At 45.4% G+C, this 23,226-nt stretch overlaps 2 protein-coding genes across 6 annotated transcripts in view; both read left to right on the top strand.

Moving 5' to 3' along the window:
• LOC120952977 (tyrosine-protein kinase Src42A) overlaps window positions 1–16,406 on the top strand; it is a 90,236-nt gene extending 73,830 nt beyond the window's left edge. For 4 of the 5 annotated variants that reach the window (XM_040372596.2, XM_040372597.2, XM_040372595.2 and 1 more), the window contains 7 exons: window positions 7,240–7,361; window positions 7,453–7,616; window positions 12,719–12,887; window positions 12,987–13,145; window positions 13,239–13,407; window positions 13,478–13,644; window positions 13,724–14,575. In XM_040372596.2, the coding sequence (XP_040228530.1) occupies window positions 7,240–7,361; window positions 7,453–7,616; window positions 12,719–12,887; window positions 12,987–13,145; window positions 13,239–13,407; window positions 13,478–13,644; window positions 13,724–13,932 (1,159 nt within the window). In that variant the 3' untranslated portion in view covers window positions 13,933–14,575. Of the gene's footprint in view, window positions 1–7,239; window positions 7,362–7,452; window positions 7,617–12,718; window positions 12,888–12,986; window positions 13,146–13,238; window positions 13,408–13,477; window positions 13,645–13,723 lie in introns of all 5 variants that reach the window. The other variant, XM_040372593.2, reaches the window with a different exon arrangement.
• A 2,087-nt stretch (window positions 16,407–18,493) lies between these two features.
• LOC120952978 (GPI ethanolamine phosphate transferase 3) lies at window positions 18,494–22,834 on the top strand. Its single transcript, XM_049605390.1, has 3 exons — window positions 18,494–18,990; window positions 19,065–22,130; window positions 22,200–22,834. The coding sequence occupies exons 1-3, from the start codon at window positions 18,808–18,810 to the stop codon at window positions 22,392–22,394; spliced, it is 3,444 nt and encodes a 1,147-aa protein (XP_049461347.1). The 5' UTR covers window positions 18,494–18,807; the 3' UTR covers window positions 22,395–22,834.
• Window positions 22,835–23,226: the final 392 nt, after the last annotated feature.

Genomic DNA, 23,226 nt, shown 5'->3' with positions numbered 1-23,226 from the left:
GAGGAGAAGGAGATGTGGTGCATTGGTTGGCCACATCGACCTGCAAATTCAGCAGCAGCAGCAGCATTGTTGGGGAGGAATTATGACGCCTATAGGTCGCCACTACCACCCATATGGGGAGCGCTTCATTTGCACTGTCGTATTGTCTGTGTAGGTTTGGTTGAGTTTATTTCCCTCCCAAATAAATGCTTTCTTTTGGAGTGCATAATGCAGTGTGTGTTCTTCTGTGCTGTTGCTCCTCGGGTAGAATTTAGAGACCGCTGCACAAGATGGGCTTGTCCGCAATAAAGTGGCCAATTATATGGGCTCACACTTTATCGCGGTGAGTTTATCGGGGCGGTCGTGTAATGAGCACATAAGTTTTCCGTTTTTGGTCAAATGCCAGACGATTGTGTGAGAAAGTGTCTACCGTGCAATTGTGAAGGATACATTTATAGTTGTGTTTTAGCTGTCCATGTTCATCTTTTGCGGTTTGCCTTTTTGTTGTGTCGTGCAATAGCTTGGTTTGATGTAGTTTTTTTCTTTTTATTTTTTATTTCTGTGTTGTTTTAGTTTTATTCAAAATCTCATGAATTGGTTCATTCGTTTCGATTCATCAGTTTTGTTTCATGAGTTTCTGTTCAAGCTTGACTTCTCTTCTCATCGTTTCCAATTTATTGAATTAATTCTACTACATTTATTGTGCTAAGAATTGCTTTCTTGTTTCTTCTTTTCATTGTTACTTCTTGCATTTATAAAGGATACTTTTGTGTGTAGCAGTTCGTGTTAATCTTTTGCTATTTGTCTTTGTTTTATAGCAAACAGCTCAATTTGGTTTAATGTTTTATCTTTTAATTTGTTGTTGCATTGTATCGCTTTTGTTTGATCAAAAAAGCTTTTTTGTTTCATTCGTTTCGTTTTATGAGTCTTTTTTTCAAATTTAACCCATCTTTACATCCTTTCTGCTTATTATATTTATTATACCATTTTTATTTTTACTTCCAAATCCTTACATAGACTATTACGTTCATGATTTTATTTACCTAGCTTCTTCTTCTTCTTCTTTTTGGCTCAAGAACCGTTGTCGGTCAAGGCCTGCCTATACCACTTGTGGGGCTTGGCTTTCAGTGACTTATATTTATTTATATTTATTTATTTATATTATTTATATTATTTATATTATTTTTCATTGTTTATTATTTATTTATATTATTTATATTATCTTATTTATATTTACCTAGGTTAGTTATTATAAATTTCTTAATTAGTCGAAAAACTGCTTTCAACGCTGTAGCGTTAACTTAATATAAATATAACTTCTTAACTGTAAAAATAACATCCTATATCAAGCCATTTTTTGTCATCTGTTTTTTTTACCAAACTATATTTTTCTAACTGCGCAACTAATGGTCATTTGTCTTTGGCGGTGCTGGTGATCTCACACTTCCGGCACACACGGAACACCGGTAGGCCTGAAGACGGCGGCGCCGGATTAAACCTACACCGCCCGCCACCCGTCATTAGTCTCATTTTCAAATGCACCATCCCTTTTTTTCTGCATGAACTGCGTGTGTCTATACATGCTTTATTTATACCGTCATCGTTTGCCTGCCCAAAAGTGCAAATTAACTCCGAGTTGGTGCCGCTGGGCAGATGTAAGAGGCTTTTTATTAGCGTATTGTGGATTACTCAACGCCCAGCGCATAAATTGCATGTAATTTGTTTTTTGCGTCTCTAGTTCGTCCGTTCAATTGATCGCACGCCATTCAATCTGTGTTATTATTAGTAGTGTGTGCTGTTTTAATAATGTGCGAATTTTACCTACCCTAAGCTGTGCCAAACAAACGGCAGCAGTACAAGCAGGGAGGTCTATTAATCATTTGCGTATTGCTTTCGGACGGACAAAGAGATTTTGATAATGAAATAAGTCGTTTAATGTCTCACTGCTTGCTCTCCAGTTCGGAAAGCATTTCACCACATTACGTAAAGTTCAGCCTTGCAATAGATTTGGCATCAGAGAGCTTCTGACAAAATTCTTTCCATACTCAACAGCATCTTACAATTCCCATTGCTTGAAATCCCGGAAAGAACTACGCCACACCTTAGCCACGATAATTCAATTAAACGGAATGATCTTCACAATTCTTCGTTAATCGCTTCATCATTGCTACTGTTTTCGTCCGTCCGCCGGTTGATTTCTCTTTCGATCGCGCCATCACGGTCCGGGTTGAGTCTTTCCGCGTTGCTGTGTTTGGATTTACACAGGCTTCTTTTTTTTTGCCACACGAATACCTTCCTTCAATGAGCTTCAGACTGTTCCTATTCGCGGTGGGCTTCCAGCATCCACAGCAAATTCTTCCCAACAGTTGCGTCAAGACACGGATGCAAAGAGCATTCACACACCCGTCGAATGTGCGGACAGCGAAAGGCAAACAACGCACGGAATCGCACCAGAATAGATCGGATGAGTCTTAAGAATTGAGCAGCAGTGGGTTCGAATTTGAAATTAAGGCTTTGCCTTTACCACAACCGCCACAGAGGCAGAGATGATGAGCTGCCACGCTGATCTCAGCGAAAATTATTTCGCCTCGATGATGTAATGAGTGTGGTATGTTGAAGAAATTAAATACCAAAATATTGATGATGCAAAGCAACATTTTGAAGCTCCGTTTGCGCCGCCATTGTTGCTTCTGTGAGGGTGTGCATGTTTGTGCTTTTTTTACTTACATTGTTTTCTTCACTTCTCCACTGCCTCATAAACCACGCTGTTACATAATGCCAGCAATAAAAGCAAACTTCTAAGCTGGGAAATCCCTCCAACAGAAACGTGTGGCATTTTCCAGAAATTCTGTGCATGTTTGTACCCTCATTTTAACGACCATCGTTCTTGTTATTCGCCATTGTTTTGCCCTTTCAATAGTGGCACAAACACCGGCATTAAAAATAAAGATCAGCGCCACTGTACATCACTCACTCTATCTGCGATCTGCTTGCTGGTGACTGTTCTGGAAAATGGTGGAAAGTTTTCACGCCCTATCAGCGGCACCCGATCGTCGTCACCTCTCCCCGGTTAGGGGCGGATGCACGATGGTGGTTGGTTTGAAAATTTTCCACTTGTAAGTTATTTTTAGCCTTGCACATTTGTACAATTTCACGCTCTCGGGGTTGCAATGTTGTAATTTCCAAGCTAAGCCTGATAAGCCGTGCATAAATGTAAATTAATGACAATTACAGGCACCACTACAGGCGCGTGTGTGTGATGATTTTGATCAAACTCCTCCTCTTTGTCATGTGTCTCTAATTCAATAAGGGAAAATCGCAAAGATCTCTTTCTATTTTGTGCTGTCTGGTGTGTTTGTGCTCTCTTCCGAACAAAGCAACTGACAACAAAAAGATGTCTGTCACAATTCGCTAAACTGCCAAAGTGCTTCCAATTACCGTACACAATTACGTACCGTTTTCTTGTTTAACACACCTTTTTACGCGTTCATTTAGACTAGTTTTTTCTGCTTCTATTTTTTATTGCTTAATGCAAATAAGCTCCAGACACTTTAACGTTTACGTGTGTGGTTTATTGCTCTTTGGGTTTGTTTTTTTTTTTACAATTAATTTTTGTTTTGGCGCCAACCAACCAAACCAGCAGCATTACATTCAACAACTGAGGGCATATAATTACCAGCACACACTCACACACGCACATAGTGCAGTACAGTGGCTGAACACAATCTGACAAACAAATAATTGTCCCATGAGTTGTGAGTTTCGTCTCGCTGTCTATCAGCCGTATGATGGCAACAGCACGAAACAAAACAATAAATTAAATAAACAGCAGCATCGCTGCTGGGCTCGCCGTCTCGTGCGGAATCATCATCGACAAGGCGCAACTGTGCAGTAGTAACCCTCTTTATTTTTGCTAATTGCGTGCATTTGATCGTGTATGCGAATTTTTGTGCTTTATCATACAGTCACGAACTTGGTACCTGAACAGGTCTGAACGGGGTCTGATTGATGCGTAAAATGAGCCCCGTACATAGTTACTGCTGTCTCAAAGCTCGCTGCTAGTGAGGCGATAGAGAGAGAGAGGAGGGTTCACAATTTGTCTGCGCCGTACATCGTGTGCTGCATCGAAAGATATTAATTGCATCGAACGGATGTGGATGGCACCGAGCGTCTCGCAGTCGTGGCAAATTAATGCGCTTATTTCGAATAATTTACCAATGCATCTGGCTTATCTTTTGTGGATGTCCAGATAAATTGTGTGCAAAACAATTACTCTTTTGCCGGCAAGTGCCGACAAGCTCTGGCAAGATTAAAGCTCTGTTACACGCTTGTAACTTATTCGGGCATGTAAATCATTGATTATTATTTAAGCCAATGAGGAACTTGTACCCATGGAAACAGTGTGCTTTCATCCTGTTCGGGCTTGGGTTTTATGTAAGCCTGCACAGGGTTTACAGTGATTCTACTCGCACGCCACCGGATGATGATGATACACTTTGCTGCGGCGGGGCTTTGATATTGTTGCACCACCACCACCTCATCGCCCACCTCAAACAAGCTGATTTAATGTGGCGTTATTTTTAACCTGCACTTTGGGTCGATAATTGATCCCCTCGGCACAAAGTACATCAGTTGCCGCAATGCGTGAGAAACACACATGATGGGCGCGTGATCATCTCCCCCCGTATCGCGCAGTTTTGTTCTCTCACCGGAACCTGTGGGGCGCACTGCTCGACAATTGCCAACGCAAACACTATCCACACTATCTTGTTGTACGCATAAATTTTCAGCCACCAACACTAGAAACTAGTTCCCAATTAGATGTGCAAATGAAAGACACGAATGTGTCCCCTAACAACGCCACCATCTATTTGTGGATTGCAAAGAGAAAAATGATGGTCCCTTTCGCTCGGTGGAAAATTGCAAAACATTCCCCATTGTCACTTTGTGCGGAGAGGAGCATCATCATCAACCGCTTTGGGTGGTTGTACTCCAATAGAAATTGTTTAATACATCGACAAGCCCCCCATGTCGAGAGCTTTCCAAAAACGCTGCGTAGTGTTAAGAGCGGGAAGGTTCGGCGTAAGGGCCTGGAAGGCAAAACGCAGCTTATGTCACTCGTAAGGATGGAGGACCATTTTGTCTCCACCTCACCCGGAGTTGCGTTGCGAAATGGGCAAAAATGCATCTGCCGCCCTGATGCCAATTAAGGGCGAGATAGGGTCGTGCTGCTGCTGCGAGCCTTATCGTTGCGAATTATGCACACCCGGGCCCGCCGTATTTGTATGATTAGCTTTTTTTTTTAACCGTACCACAGAGATGCAGATTTGCTACCACCATCCTCATCACTGGCCTCCCCTGTATATGTCAAACGCTGATCGCCCATCCTGTGGCAAGAGAAGCAAAAAGGAGCGGGGCTGCGATGGAAGGCGCGGTACGGGAAATGTATCTAATACACACCCTGCCTGGCTGCCTGCCTGCAAGGGATGGGTAGTAGTGCTGGGTAATTATAGACTTTCTTCGTAACAAGCGGGTGGCGCGCGCGCACTCACTCTCCCCTCGGCCCTTTGGGAGCGATTGGCGTGCTGTGATGGGAGAAATGGCCATCCTACCAGCCCGCCCGTCAACCGCCACCGTATAAGGGGTCCACCACACGTGGTCTAGATTGGCCACGTCCGCCTGCATGATAGTCACCTGTCCAAAATGGACAATTTCCAACGACACCCATTGGGCAGCGGCTGCGGCCGGCCCTAGGATGTTTCGGTTGCGTGTGGCAGGCGCTAATTAACTTTCCTCCGGGCCTTTCCTTCGGGGAGTTGGTGCGGTCGTTCATTCCAGCAAATGAAGTCCGGCAGTAGAGTAGTGTAGGTAGTGGCGGTGGTGGTGATGGTGGTTGCTGGGATAGCAACTGCAATCAAGCCCTCCTAACACCGTCGGAATGTGTTGCCCTTTTTTTCGCGCGTCTGTTACAGTTTTACCCTTTAATCTCGCTTTATGATTTCCTATGAATTTTACACCTTGTTTTTGTAATGCAATTAGGGTTTTTTTGCAATGAATGTTATTAGGTTAGAGCAAATATAAAGGAGAACACGGAGCATGTCCTCGTTCCATTATCGTTTGTCTGGTCTGTACTTGAGTATTGTTCACTTATTTGGTGTTCCTATTAGATTGTCTGGTTCAATATAAGGTTAAGCCAGTTCAAAGAAAATATACTCGTTTATACGCAATATTTAATGTTGATAATACAGGGTTGCCCAAAATGTATTTGGGGCTAAATTACTTTCAAACTCAATTGACTCCTCATATCTGCAGGCCAAAATTAACCTCAATATTTGGACAGGACTAAGACTAAGACTTCCTTGGTCGATAAAACTGCCTCTAATACTGTTAGGAATAAGAGCAACTCATAAAGAAGACCTACAGGTAACTCCTGCAGAAATGGTGCTGGAACAAAACTTCAGACTACCAGGAGAGTTTATTCAGCATGTACAATTGTCGCAAAATACAGAAACCAACCAATCAGAATTCATAAGAACTCTTAGAAATATGTTAAAATTATTACCCACAAGAACTACAGAAATGCAAATTTTTTATTTGTTGGTCTTAGAACTAGGACACTAAGACGTAATGAATTCTCAAGTATTAACTTTTGGGAGATGTCAGTAAAACTCTAATGAACCTTTTTTTGTCCATGGCCTATCCCATGTGTATTCTGATTTGAATTCTAATTATTCTCTATTGATTCTTAAAAAAACCCTTACTAGCTCTTTTTACTCAACATGACTCCAGTTATTGATTGGATATAAAGTGATAGTGCAGTATAGTATAGGATAGATTTCAAGTTGCTTGGGCCACATAAGAAGCCATGTTGATATTTTCAATAAATAAATAGATAAATAAATAAATAAATAAATCGCTTTTCTCCTTTCACTTTATTCCTTCAATTCTTGGATTATTTTTTTTTTATGAATTCTTGGTTGTGTCACTGTATTAGGAATAATTACAGTCAATAAACAAATTTTATGTTAGGTTATGGTTGCTAAATTGGCAATAAATGTAATATGCAAATAAGTTTAGCTCAATTTAGATGCTGAACTAGTAATTTCAGCTCGGAAAATCTAATTTGTGGACAAAAATTCAACATTTTTTTCTATACAAAGTTCCACCGATAGAGCCATACTGTACTGAATAAAACTCTATTCAAACCCCTTACGTCATTTTGCTAATCTGTTCGTTTACTTACTCCTTCTCTCTCGTTAGATGGTACTTCCGCAAGATCAAAAGAATAGAGGCGGAGAAGAAGCTGCTGCTACCGGAGAACGAACACGGCGCATTCTTGATCCGCGACTCGGAAAGCCGTCACAATGATTATTCCCTATCCGGTAAGTAAATATTGATGGACGGGCCAGCAGCAGAAGCAGGGATATTGACGGTTAATAATCGCTAATTCGCTTAATTCCCTTTCCGTTCCAGTGCGCGACGGCGATACGGTCAAGCACTACCGCATACGGCAGCTGGACGAGGGCGGCTTTTTCATCGCCCGAAGGACCACATTCCGCACGCTGCAGGAGCTGGTCGAGCACTACTCGAAGGATTCGGACGGGCTGTGCGTGAACCTCTGCAAACCGTGCGTACAGGTAAGGCGCAAACGAAGTGTTACTCATTTATTATCCTTTAATCGGTTTCATGCAATACGGAATTCGCTTTCCTTCTTCCCGTGTGAGATGCTTCGAGAGTTTGCTTCTTTCTCTTCTGTTTTCTATGTGAAATCGTTTCATTCTCGGTCGCTTCTTCTAATCGGTAGAACTTTTCTATTATTTCGCGCAAATCTCTTCTGTTTCACATGTGAATTGTGTGTGTTTGTGATGCTTTGGTCGTTTCTTGCGTTAGTTTTGTCGTTACGGTTTTGTTGTGGACTTTGCTTTCAGTTTCGCTTTCCATGTTGAATGTGTTCTTTTACAAGCAAAATAGAACATTTAATGACAGCGGTTCTTCTCTACACCACAACAAGAAACGATTAATGTTTATAGATGCCTATTCTGACTCGTTAGACACCCACATGTGCGTCTTCTGCACTCTTTGCTTTGATTTTGTGCCATCCCATATAAATCCCAAAACGGTGGAATTCACAGCTCAGTACGAAATCTGACAATTCCCGCATACTGTTCCTCTAGCAGGACAGCACATGAATGACAATGGTGCTTTCTTGGTTGATTGATTTTCTTTGCCTCCAAAACACACTCCCCTGTTTAGATTCGGTTTATAGCTGTTATTCCTTCTTTTCGCCAAATCTCTTTTTGATGCCATTTTCCTTTTTCTTTTTCACTGTCCCGTTTTGAAGCTATCGTTGTCATCAAGCAATAGTTGGGTAGATTTAACACAATAAAAATCCCCTACATTGTCCCTCCGCGGCTCAACCCACCATTAATGGTTAAGTTTTTGACGGCTAAAATCGACTGAACTCCCGTCGCTTTTTGGAAAACTAAAAATCCAATTAACCCAACTCGTAAAAATCCGCTCCACCGACCGCCACACCTGTCTGTCTGCGTTTTATAGTGCGAGAGTTTGGAGGTGAAGAGTAGAAGCACACACACCCAAACGCCATTAGTGCTGCTCCGCTGACCGAATGTTTCGCGATGATCGCTCCTTTATCGCTCTCCTCGCTCATCGTCACCTCGCAAATGGTTTTAAATCTTACGTCAAACCGGACGGACGGACAGGGAGGCCGAAGAAGAAACGTTTTCGCGAACCACACGGCGATTGACTCGTCCTGGTTGCGCGGTCGGTGGGTAGGTGGGTGTGTTGGGGTGCGCCACCATCCGTCATTCGGAAAGGTTCGTCGCTGGGCGTTTAAAAAGTCTCTTTTAGCTCGTGCGAACGTACTTCCTCTTCCTTAACGCGTCCGTGTCCTCTCTCTCTCTCTCTCTCTCTCTCTCTCTCTCTCTCTCTCTCCGCTTTCAAGGGCGTCCCGAGCTTTCTTCTAACCAGATCTTTCTTTCTCTTTCTTTCTCTCTCTCTTTCTCTCTTTACTTTTGCTTCTCTGTTTAACCTTCGGTTGCGGTGTATTATCGTCTTCATTTTTTTTGGTGCCCCTTTTTCACCATCTTCATCAAACTAAAACACAAAACAAACCGGATTAAACGCAATAACGCGCACTCATGAAAAAACGATCAAAATCAATCAATTCAAATCGGTTAAAATCTTATCGACCTCACTTTTGAACAAAACAAACCGAACGAGAACCAATAAATGGAATTCTCAAAACGACCATAAAATCAACCAACCGATCAACTACAACAACCTCACCATCTTTTCTCTCATTCGTCATCTCAACATATCAACATCAATCATTTGCACAGTCAAGTCGTTTCTATCAGCTGTTTGAGGTAGGAAGCAGTGTTTGTTTGACTACAGCATACTCTCCCGCCCCCTCCACTCCGTCGTTGATGATCAATTTATTAAAAAAAAGCAACATAGAATTTCCATGCAATGCTCCATTCCAACGTCTTCAGCTATCCGTTAGAATGAATTTGTGTACAGTAAACGTAAACATAGTTAGTTGATGTTGAGTAGTTTTCCTCCCTTAGTGTACAAATGTTAACAGTTTAGGCCTGAGTGTTGATTTTAATGGTTACAATTAGTGATTAACTTTGTTCATTTTTAGAGCCTCTTATTTTGTTTTATAAAATGTTTAAATTATACTTCCTAAACTTTTATGTTTTCTATGTAAATAAATTGTACAATCTCTTGCTTTGTAAATAAACTACTCCTTCCAATAGAAGCTTTTCTTCGTGCAAGGCCTTACCGGCACAGTTGATCCTCCTTTTTTCCCCAAACCTAACGGTACCCAGCTCTAGCCCATGAGGGGGCTGTAATTCAACCATTCTCCCAACCCCACCCCACGCCACGAAACGTCATCTTCGCGAATGACGCCGCGATCGTGCGGCGTTGTTCCAATGCACCCAACGGCCTTGGATCCTAACGGGCCAAACCGCCGACGCCGCCGCCGAGCCAAGCCGCTATAAAAACACACCGAAAAAAAAGAAACGCGTTCAATGGCTTCCTGCCGGCTGCTCTGGGAGGTTGGTGGAAGGGGAAGGAAAGGGAAACAACCACACACACCACCGGTACACATTCCCGGGCCACGTTGTTCCTGCTACCTGTGTAGGGTGTGCTCTCGGTGGTGTTCCGATCGTTCGATCGTGGCGTTTCGATGGATGATCTGTCATGGCTTGTTTTGCAAGTATGCGAGCAAAAAAAGGCACACAAAGAAACGTAACGTCATGAAAACAGAGCATCATCATCTCATTTCATATGCGATGCTTGACTCAAGACATAAAATACACACACACACACACGAGCGCGCACCCGTTTAACTGCCCCCCTGCGACCGTTCGATCGGAGCTTCAATCGATCGCGGTACACAAAGCTATACAAGAACGCGATGTCGCACATTGATGATTATGCCGTTTGGATAAAGCTCCGTGCTGCGTATTTGTTCTACGTTCTAGAACAAGTTCTAGCCAATCCGATTGACCACATATGTTTGATTATTTTAATTGAAACATAAATTTCGCTCCGCTTACTACCCGCTTTCGATTGAACAATATTTCACTACTGTTTTACATACAATTGTGTGTGGTTAATTTAAAAGCACCCCCCGCGGCTCAACACACGGAAGTGAACGAACCAATAGCGCAAGGCAAATCAATAAATCGTATGAAGAAGCAAGCACGGTCAATTTCCAGTTTCCAATTTATCTGGTACAAAACTGAACAGCAGCCCCATCGGTCGGGTGTTTCTGACGTACCCGAGGAGACTGCCCGCAGCAACCACACCAAGGAATGGCATATGATAAATGTACTGCAATTTATCATAAAGAACAAAACAAAAATCAATAACACATATGCATGCAGTCCACAGGGGCATACCTCTGCTATCTGCACTGCATACATCTTCTCTAGAAATGCATTTGTTGCTTTGCGTGATTATTGCTGCCGATTGAAAAGAAACAAAACGACGGCTCAATATGTGCCCCTATCCTGATTGATCTCTTCCTGGTGTTTTAGCTACAAGATTGAAAAATAACTTCTGCGCCTTTTAATTACACTATTTTCAAGCAAAAAGGCAAGGAGCAAGGGTGAACGATGGTGATGCAGTATGATGAGCACATAACACACACACACACACACACACACACAGATCAATCTCTCTCGGACGAGATTGACGTACACGATCACTCTGCGGTTGTGTCGCACGAAACTCCGGAAATGGACGTTTTATTCAAACGCGCGCATCGCCAATGCAACAAAGCAGCGCCCAGAAAGACTTAAGGCGACGAACCGCAATTTGCAAACCCAAACACCCTCAACAACCCCCCCTTGCGATCGTGATCTTCGCACAGGAAAGAAGCAACCCTTCTTGGAATGAAGATGAATAAAACGTAAATTGTACTTCCAATTTCTGTTTATTGCTGGGAACAGAACAGAATCGAGCGATATAAAGTTAACGGAGTGTAAACGCTGCTTATTGCGTGACGTCAATGGTGGTGTGCACGGGGTGTGTAGTACAAAGGTAAGGCTTTGTGCGGTTGCCCCTCCGTCGCCAGCGTGCGTTCACTTTCATTTCAGGCGAGAGGAATTGTGCTACCTGTTGCTTTAAAATGTTAGAACGAAATTTACAAACAGCGTACAAGCGTACAGTATGCTGTTACCCCATTAGCAACGCACATTCCGTACGCGCGTTTTCGTGTGTGCGCAAGAAGATGATCCTCCTTTTGCGCCTACTACCCTACCCTTCATGCGCGCGAATTTATTTGTACACTGCCGGAAGAAACGCTGCGCCTGCGCGGCCAACGACACAGTGAGCGGATGTTTTTTTTTTTTTGTTACTTCCTCGCCTACTCAGCTTAAGGTGCGCTTTAGTTGACACACACGCACTGTTCGTTGTTGGGTGTGTGTCTGTCAGCGTGGTACAGCTCATCTTTCTGCCACGGTGCAACCTCTTGTGTGGTGTACCGGGACGCATTTGCATTGAAACGACTTTCTTCCTACCCACCGGCACAATGCCGCCACCACACCTCTTCGCGCACACGCACACACGATCGTTTTGCAAGTTTAATTACACTTTGGGCGGGACACGACACGGCGATCATCGAAAGATGCGCGCGCCTTCCCTTCACGAACGAGCAGAATTCGAATTCGAAGCGGGTTGTTGGCGTCGTTGTGACCTGCTTGCTGGACATTGACCAAGGAAAGAACGTCGTCGTCGCATTCCACCGTTCTTGTCCTGTAGTATTTATTGATGCTAGCGCACGATCGCGCGCGCGCGCTGGTGGTAGAAGGTATTCCGAGCTGCTGCTGTCGCCTCGGTGTCTAATGGTTGTTGCGAGGCGTTTCTTACACCCGTGTGTGTGTGTCTGTGTTTCGTATCTCACAAAACCAAATCACATCAGTGTCTCTTTCCGGAACGAAGACCTACCTCGCTGCTGTGTACGCATAATTGATAGTGTAAACCTTCTCCCGCCCTCCCCGTTCGTTTCATTTTTACACATTAATGTTGAATTTCAATGTGACTGTTTATCTTGCTAAATCGTTTATTCCTTGCTTGCTATTTTTGTAAAATATTTTGCCCCTCATTCCCTTGTATTGTACAACGCCTAACGCCTATTAAGTATGAAGCACAACAACACACCAAAACGAAACATGTGTACTAAAACGACCCTCTTCCTTCCACACAGATCGAGAAACCTGTCACGGATGGTCTATCTCATCGCACACGCGATCAGTGGGAAATCGATAGAACGTCCCTCAAGTTTGTGCGCAAGCTCGGCTCGGGACAGTTCGGCGACGTGTGGGAAGGACTCTGGAACAACACCACCCCGGTTGCCATCAAGACACTCAAATCAGGTAAGGAAAAAGGAGCATTGAAAAGGCTTTCCCGTCAAATACCTTAACCCATTCTTTCCTCTCTCTCTCTCTCTCTCTTTCTCTCTCTCTCTCTCTTAGGCACGATGGATCCGAAGGATTTCCTTGCCGAGGCACAGATCATGAAGAAGCTGCGGCACGTCAAGCTGATCCAGCTGTACGCCGTTTGCACGCTGGAGGAACCGATCTACATCATCACAGAGCTCATGAAGCACGGCTCATTGCTAGACTATCTGCAGGGTAAGTGTGTGTGTGTGTGTGCTCAGACTCCTTCTTTTTGTTAGCTAATCATTCATTTTTTTATTTTTCCCCTCACAAAAACCACACACACAGGTAAGGGCAGATCGCTGAAGCTGCCCCAGCTCATCGATATGGCGGCCCAGATTGCGGCCGGCATGGCGTACCTCGAGTCCCAGAACTACATCCATCGTGACTTGGCCGCACGTAACGTGCTGGTCGGTGATAACAATATCGTCAAGATTGCCGATTTCGGATTAGCTAGGTAAGTTTAGGGAAAGGAGACGACCAAAAAGAGAAAGTATTTGCTTACTAATGCCTCGTCAATTTTGCAGATTAATCAAAGAGGATGAATACGAGGCACGGGTCGGTGCCCGGTTCCCGATCAAGTGGACCGCTCCGGAAGCGGCCAACTACAGCAAGTTCTCGATCAAATCCGACGTGTGGAGCTTCGGCATCCTGCTCACGGAGCTGGTCACGTACGGCAGAATACCGTATCCGGGTAAGTGCTTTTTGTTTCTTTTTTTGTCATTAAATGCCTATGCTAATGTATGTACCCTTCTTTATTCGCCCTTCTCCAGGCATGACAAACGCGGAAGTGCTGACACAGGTCGAGCACGGGTACCGCATGCCGCAGCCGCAGAACTGCAACACCCCACTGTACGAGATAATGCTCGAGTGCTGGAACAAGGACCCGATGAGGCGACCCACGTTCGAGACGCTCCAGTGGAAGCTGGAAGACTTCTTCACCATGGACCCAAGTGAATACAAGGAGGCCGCACCCTTCTGATAAATGTCCGGCCGTGCCACCGATCCCTCAACGTCGCTACCGTCGCCGGGAGCGCAAACCTCGTCATCATCATCATTAACAGCAGCAGCAGTGATTGCAGCCCGGAACTAACAACCGGTATCTCTGCGCGCAGTCCACCCTTCCCTCCGGGTTTCGTTTTCTTTCTTCTTCTACCCAATTCCCCCCTGCCAACAGCGGACCGTGGCACTTCTTCCTCTTCCCCGTACACATACATTGTACACCCGAGTCCGGGTCGGGTCGTTTGTTTTAATTGAGACGCAGAGACGCTGCTAACTAACATCACTCATATGCGGTGGGGCTCCGGAGAGCGGAATGGTGGGGGCAATGCAGCAACTATTCGGCTATTTATTTAGGTTTCTACGATGCATTCACACACACACATTCACCGCTGCTTAGCTCTCATATATACATATACTGTAATATGTAATATGGCGTATTAAAAAAAACTAGGTTTACTACGAGAGCGGGAAGACGTCAAACAAACAAAAAAAAACTGTGTCACAGGCGCGCACAACCCGGGGTGTGGGACAATTCAAGATAAAACGGGAAAAAGGAAAACAAAAACACGTTTCGAGTCAGAGAGGGAGTTTAGTGTTTTGCCAATGTTGAAGTCGTCCCCCCCGAATCGTTTAGCTAAAAAAAACAAAACAAAAGGGAAAGACGCAACCCTTTCCCGGACTGAGCGTGGAAGCGTATTTAGTGAACGTTAGAGAGAGAGAGAAAGATATATATGCCAATCGTGCACGGTCAATCAGTAGTAGTGTGATTTATTAGCGCAAAAAAGGGGGATGTAAGACCGTGCGTACCATGCGGCAGGGGGTTTTTGTGGTATTTTGTGTTAATTTTTGTCCCCCTTTCCTTAACACCCCCCGTTGGTGTGCACGTAGATGATTTCTCTATTAATTCCGCTTTATTTCGCGTTTACGATAGTTTATGCTCGCGTTTAGTTGCTCTCCACGTACGTCCACTACTTTACATTACAGTTCGCGAATGTAAGAGAATGCTTTATGTGTGCTATGCTGACTTCGGATCGCAGTTCAATAGTAGCTTGAAGTTCACAGTACTACTCTGTGTATGAATTATCCCCCTTTGGGAGGATTGTTTTTTTTTGTTTTTAGTGAAGAAATCGCCGCGCTTGTTTCTTTTGCAAATCGTTTGCTTATCCTTTTTGTCGTGGACGCTCTGTGCTGTTTTGCTGTACGTTTTTGCTTGACCTTCGTCCACAGGCGTGCAGTGTTAGCTTAATTGAACAACATCAGCTTGTGTAGGTTCTACTGTAGTATGCTGCTTTTACTGAGTTTTGTTTTGTTTTTTTTTTTTTAAATGCACATTAATACGATTGCTCTAATTGTTACTCCTCGGGCAGCTGCTTCATGCGGGTGTGTGCGTGTGTATTTTGGGTCCCTCGTTCGTAATATCGCTGACAGGTTTTAAAGCGTTAGAGCAGCTTCAAAGTATCTATTTGTCTAAACACTTACTAACACGAGCCTGTCGTATCATTCCTGTCCTGAAGCTTTACATCGTAACGCGGGAGGAAGAGAACAAGCTTAGCGTTAACGAGAGAACGATCGGTTAAAGAGAGCGATACAAGGAGCATAGAACCAGAAAACGACAATGTGGTACTGAATATTCGTTTGTTTGTTTCTTTTAAACTATAGCATTGTTTGCTGATGATTTAAAACGCTTCTCTTTCTTTCCTTTTTTTCCAATTTTGTGTCTTGTTTAAGTTACTAAACGAAAAGGGCGCGCGCGCGTGGGGAACGAACACAACGAGATTAGAGACACGTGGTGTGGATGAAACAATCAAAAGTCAATCAATCTCTTTATTCACTCGCGTTCATCAGAAGAGTTCGTGGTTCGGAGGGGGGAGGAGGGTGGGTAAGCAAAAGGAAGCAACAGTGGAATGCGGGTGCATTTATGTTTAAGCAAACTCTCTCGGTACGTGTTAATTAATCGTTTCTCAGTATCATCAGTGGTAGTGGCAGAGTTTAGTGGTTAGTGGTAGTTTCCTCCGTTTGCTTCACCACCATCCCATTACTCATTTAAAGCAAAAACTGGAACTTTATACGACGAAAACACACACACACAAGTATATAATGTAAGTGTAAATATGTTACGATCAATACTTCTACTGCTATTTTTTCGAATGAAGATAACTCTTTTTCATATTTTATCTCCCTCTCGTACACATCATCTCCCCTGTTAGTGACCCCAGTAGCCGATATCGGTATTCATGTACGTGTTTCTTTCTGTTTCATTCTTTTATCTTGAATTCAGTTTGTCCCTGATACAAAGTTCTTAACGGATATAGGGATGTGACGTGTGTTGACATGCTAGTAAAATGAATTATCTTCAATTGGTTTTGCGCGCCAAGACGCAGGAAGAAAAGAGAGAGAGAGAGAGAGAGAGAGAGAGAGAGAGAGAGAGAGAGAGAGAGAGAGAGAGAGAGGAGACAGGAAACATAATAAAGCAAATTTCACTTGATATGATGATGAAACCTATTTACAAATGCTATTTGTAATGGAAAATTAAACGAAAAAAACCTGACCCCTTCACAATAAATCACATACAAAGACATTGGGACAAATACAAGGACACACTCAACGTAAACAGAAATACAAATGATATTAATATTGCAAAAAAAAAACAGTGAGCCCATATTGCAATCTTCACTAAAGGAGAAAAATGCATCACAATTCCGTAATTGTGTGTGTGTTTGTTTTGTGCAAATATATATAAATATATCGAGAGACGCGTGAGAAAAGTGAGAACAAAAGCCCAACTCTATGTTTTCCGTAGGGTTGATCGAGTGATCGTTTTGAGCAAGTGATCCGGTGTAGTAGGGAGAACGCTGGGACAAACTTTGACAAACTTTTTTCAAACACACTCTGAACACTGCTGAAGTCGCCCCACCCTGTATAAAGCTTTGCAAAGTTTCATCTTCTATAGCATATATACGCAATATACATACATACATGCTTACATACATATATTTCTCTCTCTCCAAAAGCACTAGGCTCTCATTAGTAGGCGCTAATAGGAGCAGCAGCAGCAGCAGCCAGCACCATCATACACATTCACGCGTTCTTTTTTAAATGTGAAGGCAAGCAGAGAGCAGCGCGTGTCGAATATACAGGGTTTCACACTTTATCTCAAGACCGCGGGACCCCTTCCCAAATCTGTCTTAGTCAAAGCCAAGATTGCGGTATGATGCTTGAAATCGTTGATGATACCTGAAAACGTTGATGATACCTGAATTCATCGGATGCAATGCTGAATCTGCGGCACATTTCTCGAAACACACTGGTCCGTGCCGAGGACATGCGGTCGAATATTTTTTTACACGGATAACCTTTGTGTACATCAGTCTATTAGAAACACTCAATTATCCTTTTCGTTTTTTTACCAAAAAAAGACAGTTTAATAAAATGAGTGAATGCATATTTGTTTAATTAAAATATTTACAAGTGTTAAGAAAGTAGTTTGAACTGTTTAAATAATCTTTTCTGGTAAAAACACGAAAAAATAATTCACTGTTTTCAGTACACTGATGTACACAAAGGTTATCCGTGTAAAAAAATATTGGACCGCATGTCCTCGGCGCGGACCAGTGTGTTTCGAGAAATGTGCCGCAGATTCAGCATTGCATCCGATGAATTCAGGTATCATCAACGTTTTCAAGCATCATACCGCAGTCTTGGCTTTGGCTAAGACAGATTCGAGAAGGGGTTCCGCGGTCTTGAGATAAAGTGTGAAACCCTGTAATACACTATGGATAGGATTTTCTCTGTTTTTTTTTGTATAAGTGTAAATGTGTGTTGATGAAACGGGCAAACAAATATGCAAGTAGCTGAGTTGAAGCAAAGGCTCGGCATAATTATAGCGTTAAGTGAAACGGAAAAAAACGGAAAACTATTATCTTTTGACACCAGACAAAACCGGGGGAGAAGGGATAATAGAGAAATCATACGAAACAGAACAAACGAAAACAAACGTGTACTGCAGCAGGATGATAAAAAGGATAATGATACGCGGGTGGCAGATGGGGAGATAGTTGAAGGTTTCCATAGTCTTCTCCCCCTCCATCGGCGTCACCCGCGATTTAAGTTCGACGCAGAAAACTGATATAAAATATAGAACTATATGAACATTATGCGTTTTGCGGTCTGTTTTATATCGCTTCCGATTTTATTTTTTTGACAATTTGAACAAATATTCGAATACTTTTTGTTATATTACGATATAAAAACAAAATAAAATCAAATTAAATATAATATCCGTTGAATTGAGCAACAATTGCACAATTTACACGATTTCGCAACGGTTTTTCTGCTTTTTGAATTAATCAGCTGACTGGGACAGTGTACAGACATACGTTACGCTGTCTAGAAGAGAGCTCAACCCATGCGCATAAACGTAACCACTCGCGAGCGATGACAGCTAAACCAAAATACAATGTGCAACAAAGACAGCACCAGCAACACTCCCCACAACCCCACAGGAAAGAAAGAGACAGGCTAACAAGTCGGCTAGCAAGAAAAAAGCTAACAACTCTGTCTATCGCTGTGCCTGGCCGCTAGCAGGACTTCCCTCCCGTCAATCCCTTAATATCTTTATTATCACCGTAATTAGCGCATTTGTGCGGTGGTGCTGCTGTTTGCTCTGATAGTGGATTGCGCCAGACGAGCACCACACCTATCAGTCGGCTTTAGTTGTGCAATATCCGTGGACGGACGTGCCGCAAGTTAGATGATTTGCTAAGGAGGCAAGCGAGCGAGCGAGCGAGTGAGTGTGTGTGGGCCCACCAAACTCCTAAACTAAGGTGACCGGCGGTCACCGAGGAGAAGACAGACCATGGCCAAGAGTAGAAACTTTGTGTTTGTGCTGGTGTGGTTCGCCCTGCTGATCAGTGCCGGCATACATCTCTTCTCCAAGGGGTTCCTGCTGACCCGGGTCGCCCAGACGAACGTGAGCAGCTGCATCAACTACGACCAGTATCGGTGCGAAAGTGATGGCAAAAATGGTTCCACCCAGAAGGTAACCCACTGGACCCGTTGCTCTTAGCAGTTCCATTTCGCTAATTCCTGTTTCCCCCCTGTTTTCACACACAGAGTGAATGTGCCGGTGCGGAGAAGGCGTCCTCGATACTGCGTGACGTCGACATTGCGGCCGGCATTTGCTTTCCACCGAAGGCACGCGTCATCCTGCTCGTAATCGACGCGCTGCGGTACGACTTTGGCCTATACAATCCGGACAATCCGCAGCCGGCACCGTACGAAAACAAGCTTCCGATCATGACGGAGCTGCTACGAAAGCATCCGGATCATAGCAGGCGGTTGAAGTTCGTGGCCGATCCACCGACCACCACAATGCAGCGGCTGAAGGGCATCACGACCGGCAGTTTGCCCACCTTCATCGACATTGGCTCCAACTTTGCGTCGCCCGAAATCAACGAGGACAATCTGATCGATCAGGTGGTGCGTGCGAATCGCACCAGTGTGTTCCTGGGGGACAGTACGTGGACGGAGCTGTTCCCGCACCGGTTTACCCGGGAGTACGCGTACCCGAGCTTTAACATCTACGATCTCGACACGGTGGACAGTGCGATCGAGCGGCAGTTGCCGCGGGAGATGGCCCGCGGGGATTGGGATCTGATTGTGGCTCACTTTCTCGGCGTGGACCATTGCGGGCATCGGTACGGGCCGGTGCACGATGAGATGGGGAGGAAGTTGGGCGAAATGAACGACGTCATTCGGAACATTACCGAGCAGATGGCGGACGGTACGACGCTGCTCGTGATCGGTGACCACGGTATGACGCAAACCGGTGACCATGGCGGTGAGACGGAGAATGAGGTGGAATCGCTGCTGTTTGCTTACTCCAAGGGAAGTTCACTGCTGCCGCGGGCGTACGATGGACACGCGGACACGATGCAACAGATCGATCTCGTGCCGACGCTTGCCACCCTGCTGGGCGTACCGGTGCCGTACTCGAACCTCGGGCAGATCATGTTCCAGCTGCTGCCCGACAAGCGCGTTGACAGCTTCCTGCGCTACCAGCTCGCACTGGTGCATCTGTGGCAGAACGCGCGTCAAGTGCAGAACTACTACCAACAGTACGGTGAACCACGCCCGATCGCCGACACAACCGGCCCGCTCGAACCGGACCAGGAGCAGGAGCTGGACGACGCGGAAAACCTGTTCCTCATGCTAACGCAGCGCGTTAACAGCGTCTACACGGAGGCCGCCTTCCAGAGCTTCTCGGGCGATTTGCGTCACTATTTGCGCGGCATTCTGGACGGTTACCGGCGCATCTGGGTCAAGTTCGATCCGCAACTAATTTCGCACGGGCTGCTCATCACATTTCTCGGTTGTTTCTCGATGGCGATCCTAATTGTGCATTCATCCGCACACCAACTGGTGACCATGTTTACCGAGGGCAACAACAGCTCGTACGCTTTTCTGCTCGTAGTGTTTGCCGCTCAAACCGGGTACGCTTGTCATGAGCTTTTCGGGCTAAGTTCGGCTCAGCACGGTGTGATTCTGTTCGGATCGGTATCGAGCGTACTGCTGCTAGCCCTGCTTGCCATACGCCACTGGGCGTCCATCTCGGAGAACATGGCGAGTTGGAAACGATCCTCCAACCTACTGACGCGCGTCTCGTTCGTCTTCACCACGTGCGTTTTCTTCGCAAACAGCTTCATCGTGCAGGAACAGAAAATTTTGTCCTACGTGCTGATGGGCTTCTTCCTGACTGCACTCTACCAACTGCACCGCCTAGGCGGACGGTTCGCCCTCCCTCGAATGCGCTGGGCGGCGGTGCGTAAATCAACGCTTGCGAAGCTGGTTGCGCTTACCCTGTTCGCGCTGGTGATGATACGCCTGTCCGGCGGGTACTTCCGCTGCCGGGAGGAGCAAGCGAACTGTACGGATCATCTCGTGAAAGCCCCCAGCGCAACCTCACCCACGGAAGGGCAACGAAGGCGTGGAACGAGCGCCGACATCGGGCTACTGCCATGCGTTGCCCTCGTCCTGTACATCGTTTGCAGCCGCATGTACCTGAAAGCGTGCGGCAATCTGACCGGCACGAGCGTGAACGTGCTGCTGGCCCGGTACGGTCCAACCGTGGCCGTCGTGTGCACCTGTGCCCATTTTACCGTGTCGAAATCGGGCGTCCAAAATGGTGTGCCGCAGCTGCACGTCGACGCGCTGGCTTGGGTCGTGTACGCGCTGTTGCTGGTGCAGGTGGGTGTGCTGGTTGCCTCGCCCCTCCTCCTGTACGTCCTGCCCAAGCGCACCGACGTGCTGAACGTCCTGTACGGCGGTGAGCGAAGCAACCTGGCGCCCGAAATCTATCGTCAGCTGAAGGAAAACTTTCGCGGTCGGGCGGGCAACGATGTCAGCCCGGCGGATATACCGATCGTGTGCGGTCTTGGGACGGTCTATTCGTCCGTGTTCGTTGCTGCCGGCGCACTGCTCACCATCACGCTGGCGCTGCTGCTCGGCTCCCACGGCACGATGGGACTGATCATCGTGAACTGCGTGGCCGTTGCGTACGGCATTATCGCTTCCATCCTGCAGTACGAACAGTCGCACACCAGTTTGGCCGGATGCATTCAACCCACCTTCCCGACGCTCCTCACCTGGGTCATACTGCAGCAGTACGGGTTCTTTGCGACCGCTCACCAGCCCACCCTGTCGCAGATCGACTGGAATGCGGCGTTCGTGGGACGGACGTACCACTTCGACGGCAGTAACCTCCTGTCCGGTACGCTCGTCCTGCTCAACACGTTCTCCGTGACGTTTCTGCTGTCGGTGCTGTTTCCGCTGCTCGTGTTTGTGCCTTTCTGTGTGTACACCATGTGGCCAACGTTGGCACAGCGACCGGTCACCAGCGCTCCCAGGACACCGCTGGGAGCGTCGAACGCTTCGACCACGACGCCGCCCGTTCGCGGCGGAAAGGGCGAGACGAGCAATACGCTGAGGAAAACGACGGCCGACGGTGGCAGTGTCGAGTATCGGAGCGTTACCGTGCACAAGGCGGAAGAGACGGGCGAAGTGTCGGCGGCCGATTTTGACATCACCAAGGGGGAGCTGAATCTGTACGAGAATGAGAAGCTGTTCATCGGCACCGTGTTCAAGACGGCCTGTCAGTTGATTCTGCTTCAGTCGCTGAGGGTAAGTTGCTTAAAGAACCCCTAAAAGGAGAGCAAATTAACACATTTTTCTTCTCGTTCTTTTCCGTAGATATTCTGTGCCATGTTTGCCTGCACGCTGCACTGTCGCCATCTGATGGTGTGGAAGATCTTTGCCCCCCGGTTCATCTACGAAGGCATCGCCAGCTACGTCATGTTTGTTGGGGTGGTGCTGGGCTTCCTGCTGCTGCTACGGGTGCATCGTTCCGTCAGTGGGCTTATAACGGCCATCAACAAGAGCCGATAGGACCGAGGACATGTAGGCAGCGAGGGTAAGTTAGGGTAGCGCCTTTTGCATTTCTTTCCCCTGGAGGTAGGATCTCCTTTCCATCATCCTCCACGACGACCAGCACCACCATCACCTGCTCTAGTCTTGTGTTCAGTATCTCAGCCTTCCGTAATGCTCGTCGCTGTAGTAAGGGAGAACCGGTCCCCGTAATATATGGTATTGTATCTCACTGACCATAACAGGATTTCTTGAGACACCATTGTTAGATAAGGTTTTGTTTTTTTTTTAGTAGAAACTAGTAATGAATTTGACCGACAGTTTGCTGTACTGTGTGGAAGGAGGTGAGCAAAGTTTTCACCCCAGCACGTCCGGCACAATGGAGTTAGTGTTTTTATGTTTTTTTTTTCGTTGTTAACTTTTGCATTTGCACAAATACAGCCTTCGATTGATAGAATTAATTCTAATTGTTCTCGGTGTTTCATTTGGTTGAAATCCGCTCTTCGTTTCGTAATGATAAATATCACACACTGACAGCTAGAGGGCGCTAGCAGCAGCGGCAAGCGTTTCACGCTTGAGAAGAAACGCTTCATGTGCTTCGGATTCAGTTTTTATAAATTTTTAGGAATTATCCCAAAAAGAAGCTGAAATTTAAAAAAAAAATACATTTAATACAATATTTTGCAAATAAATCATTTATCGCTGATAAGTTTAATGACTTTTAAATCTAGATAATTGAATAAAATAATGAAAATAACCGTTTCAATCTCAAAAAAGTCTAGAGGTTAGTCAACAAACATCATGTATTAAGTAAAAAATGTGCATGTTTTATAGAATTTCTGTTTAAAATATA

Source organism: Anopheles coluzzii, chromosome 2, assembly GCF_943734685.1.
Source record: "Anopheles coluzzii chromosome 2, AcolN3, whole genome shotgun sequence".
In the NCBI taxonomy this organism is placed as follows: Eukaryota; Metazoa; Arthropoda; class Insecta; order Diptera; family Culicidae; genus Anopheles; species Anopheles coluzzii.
Note: the sequence above shows the minus strand (reverse complement) of the source record. Positions and strands in the feature narration are given on the sequence as shown.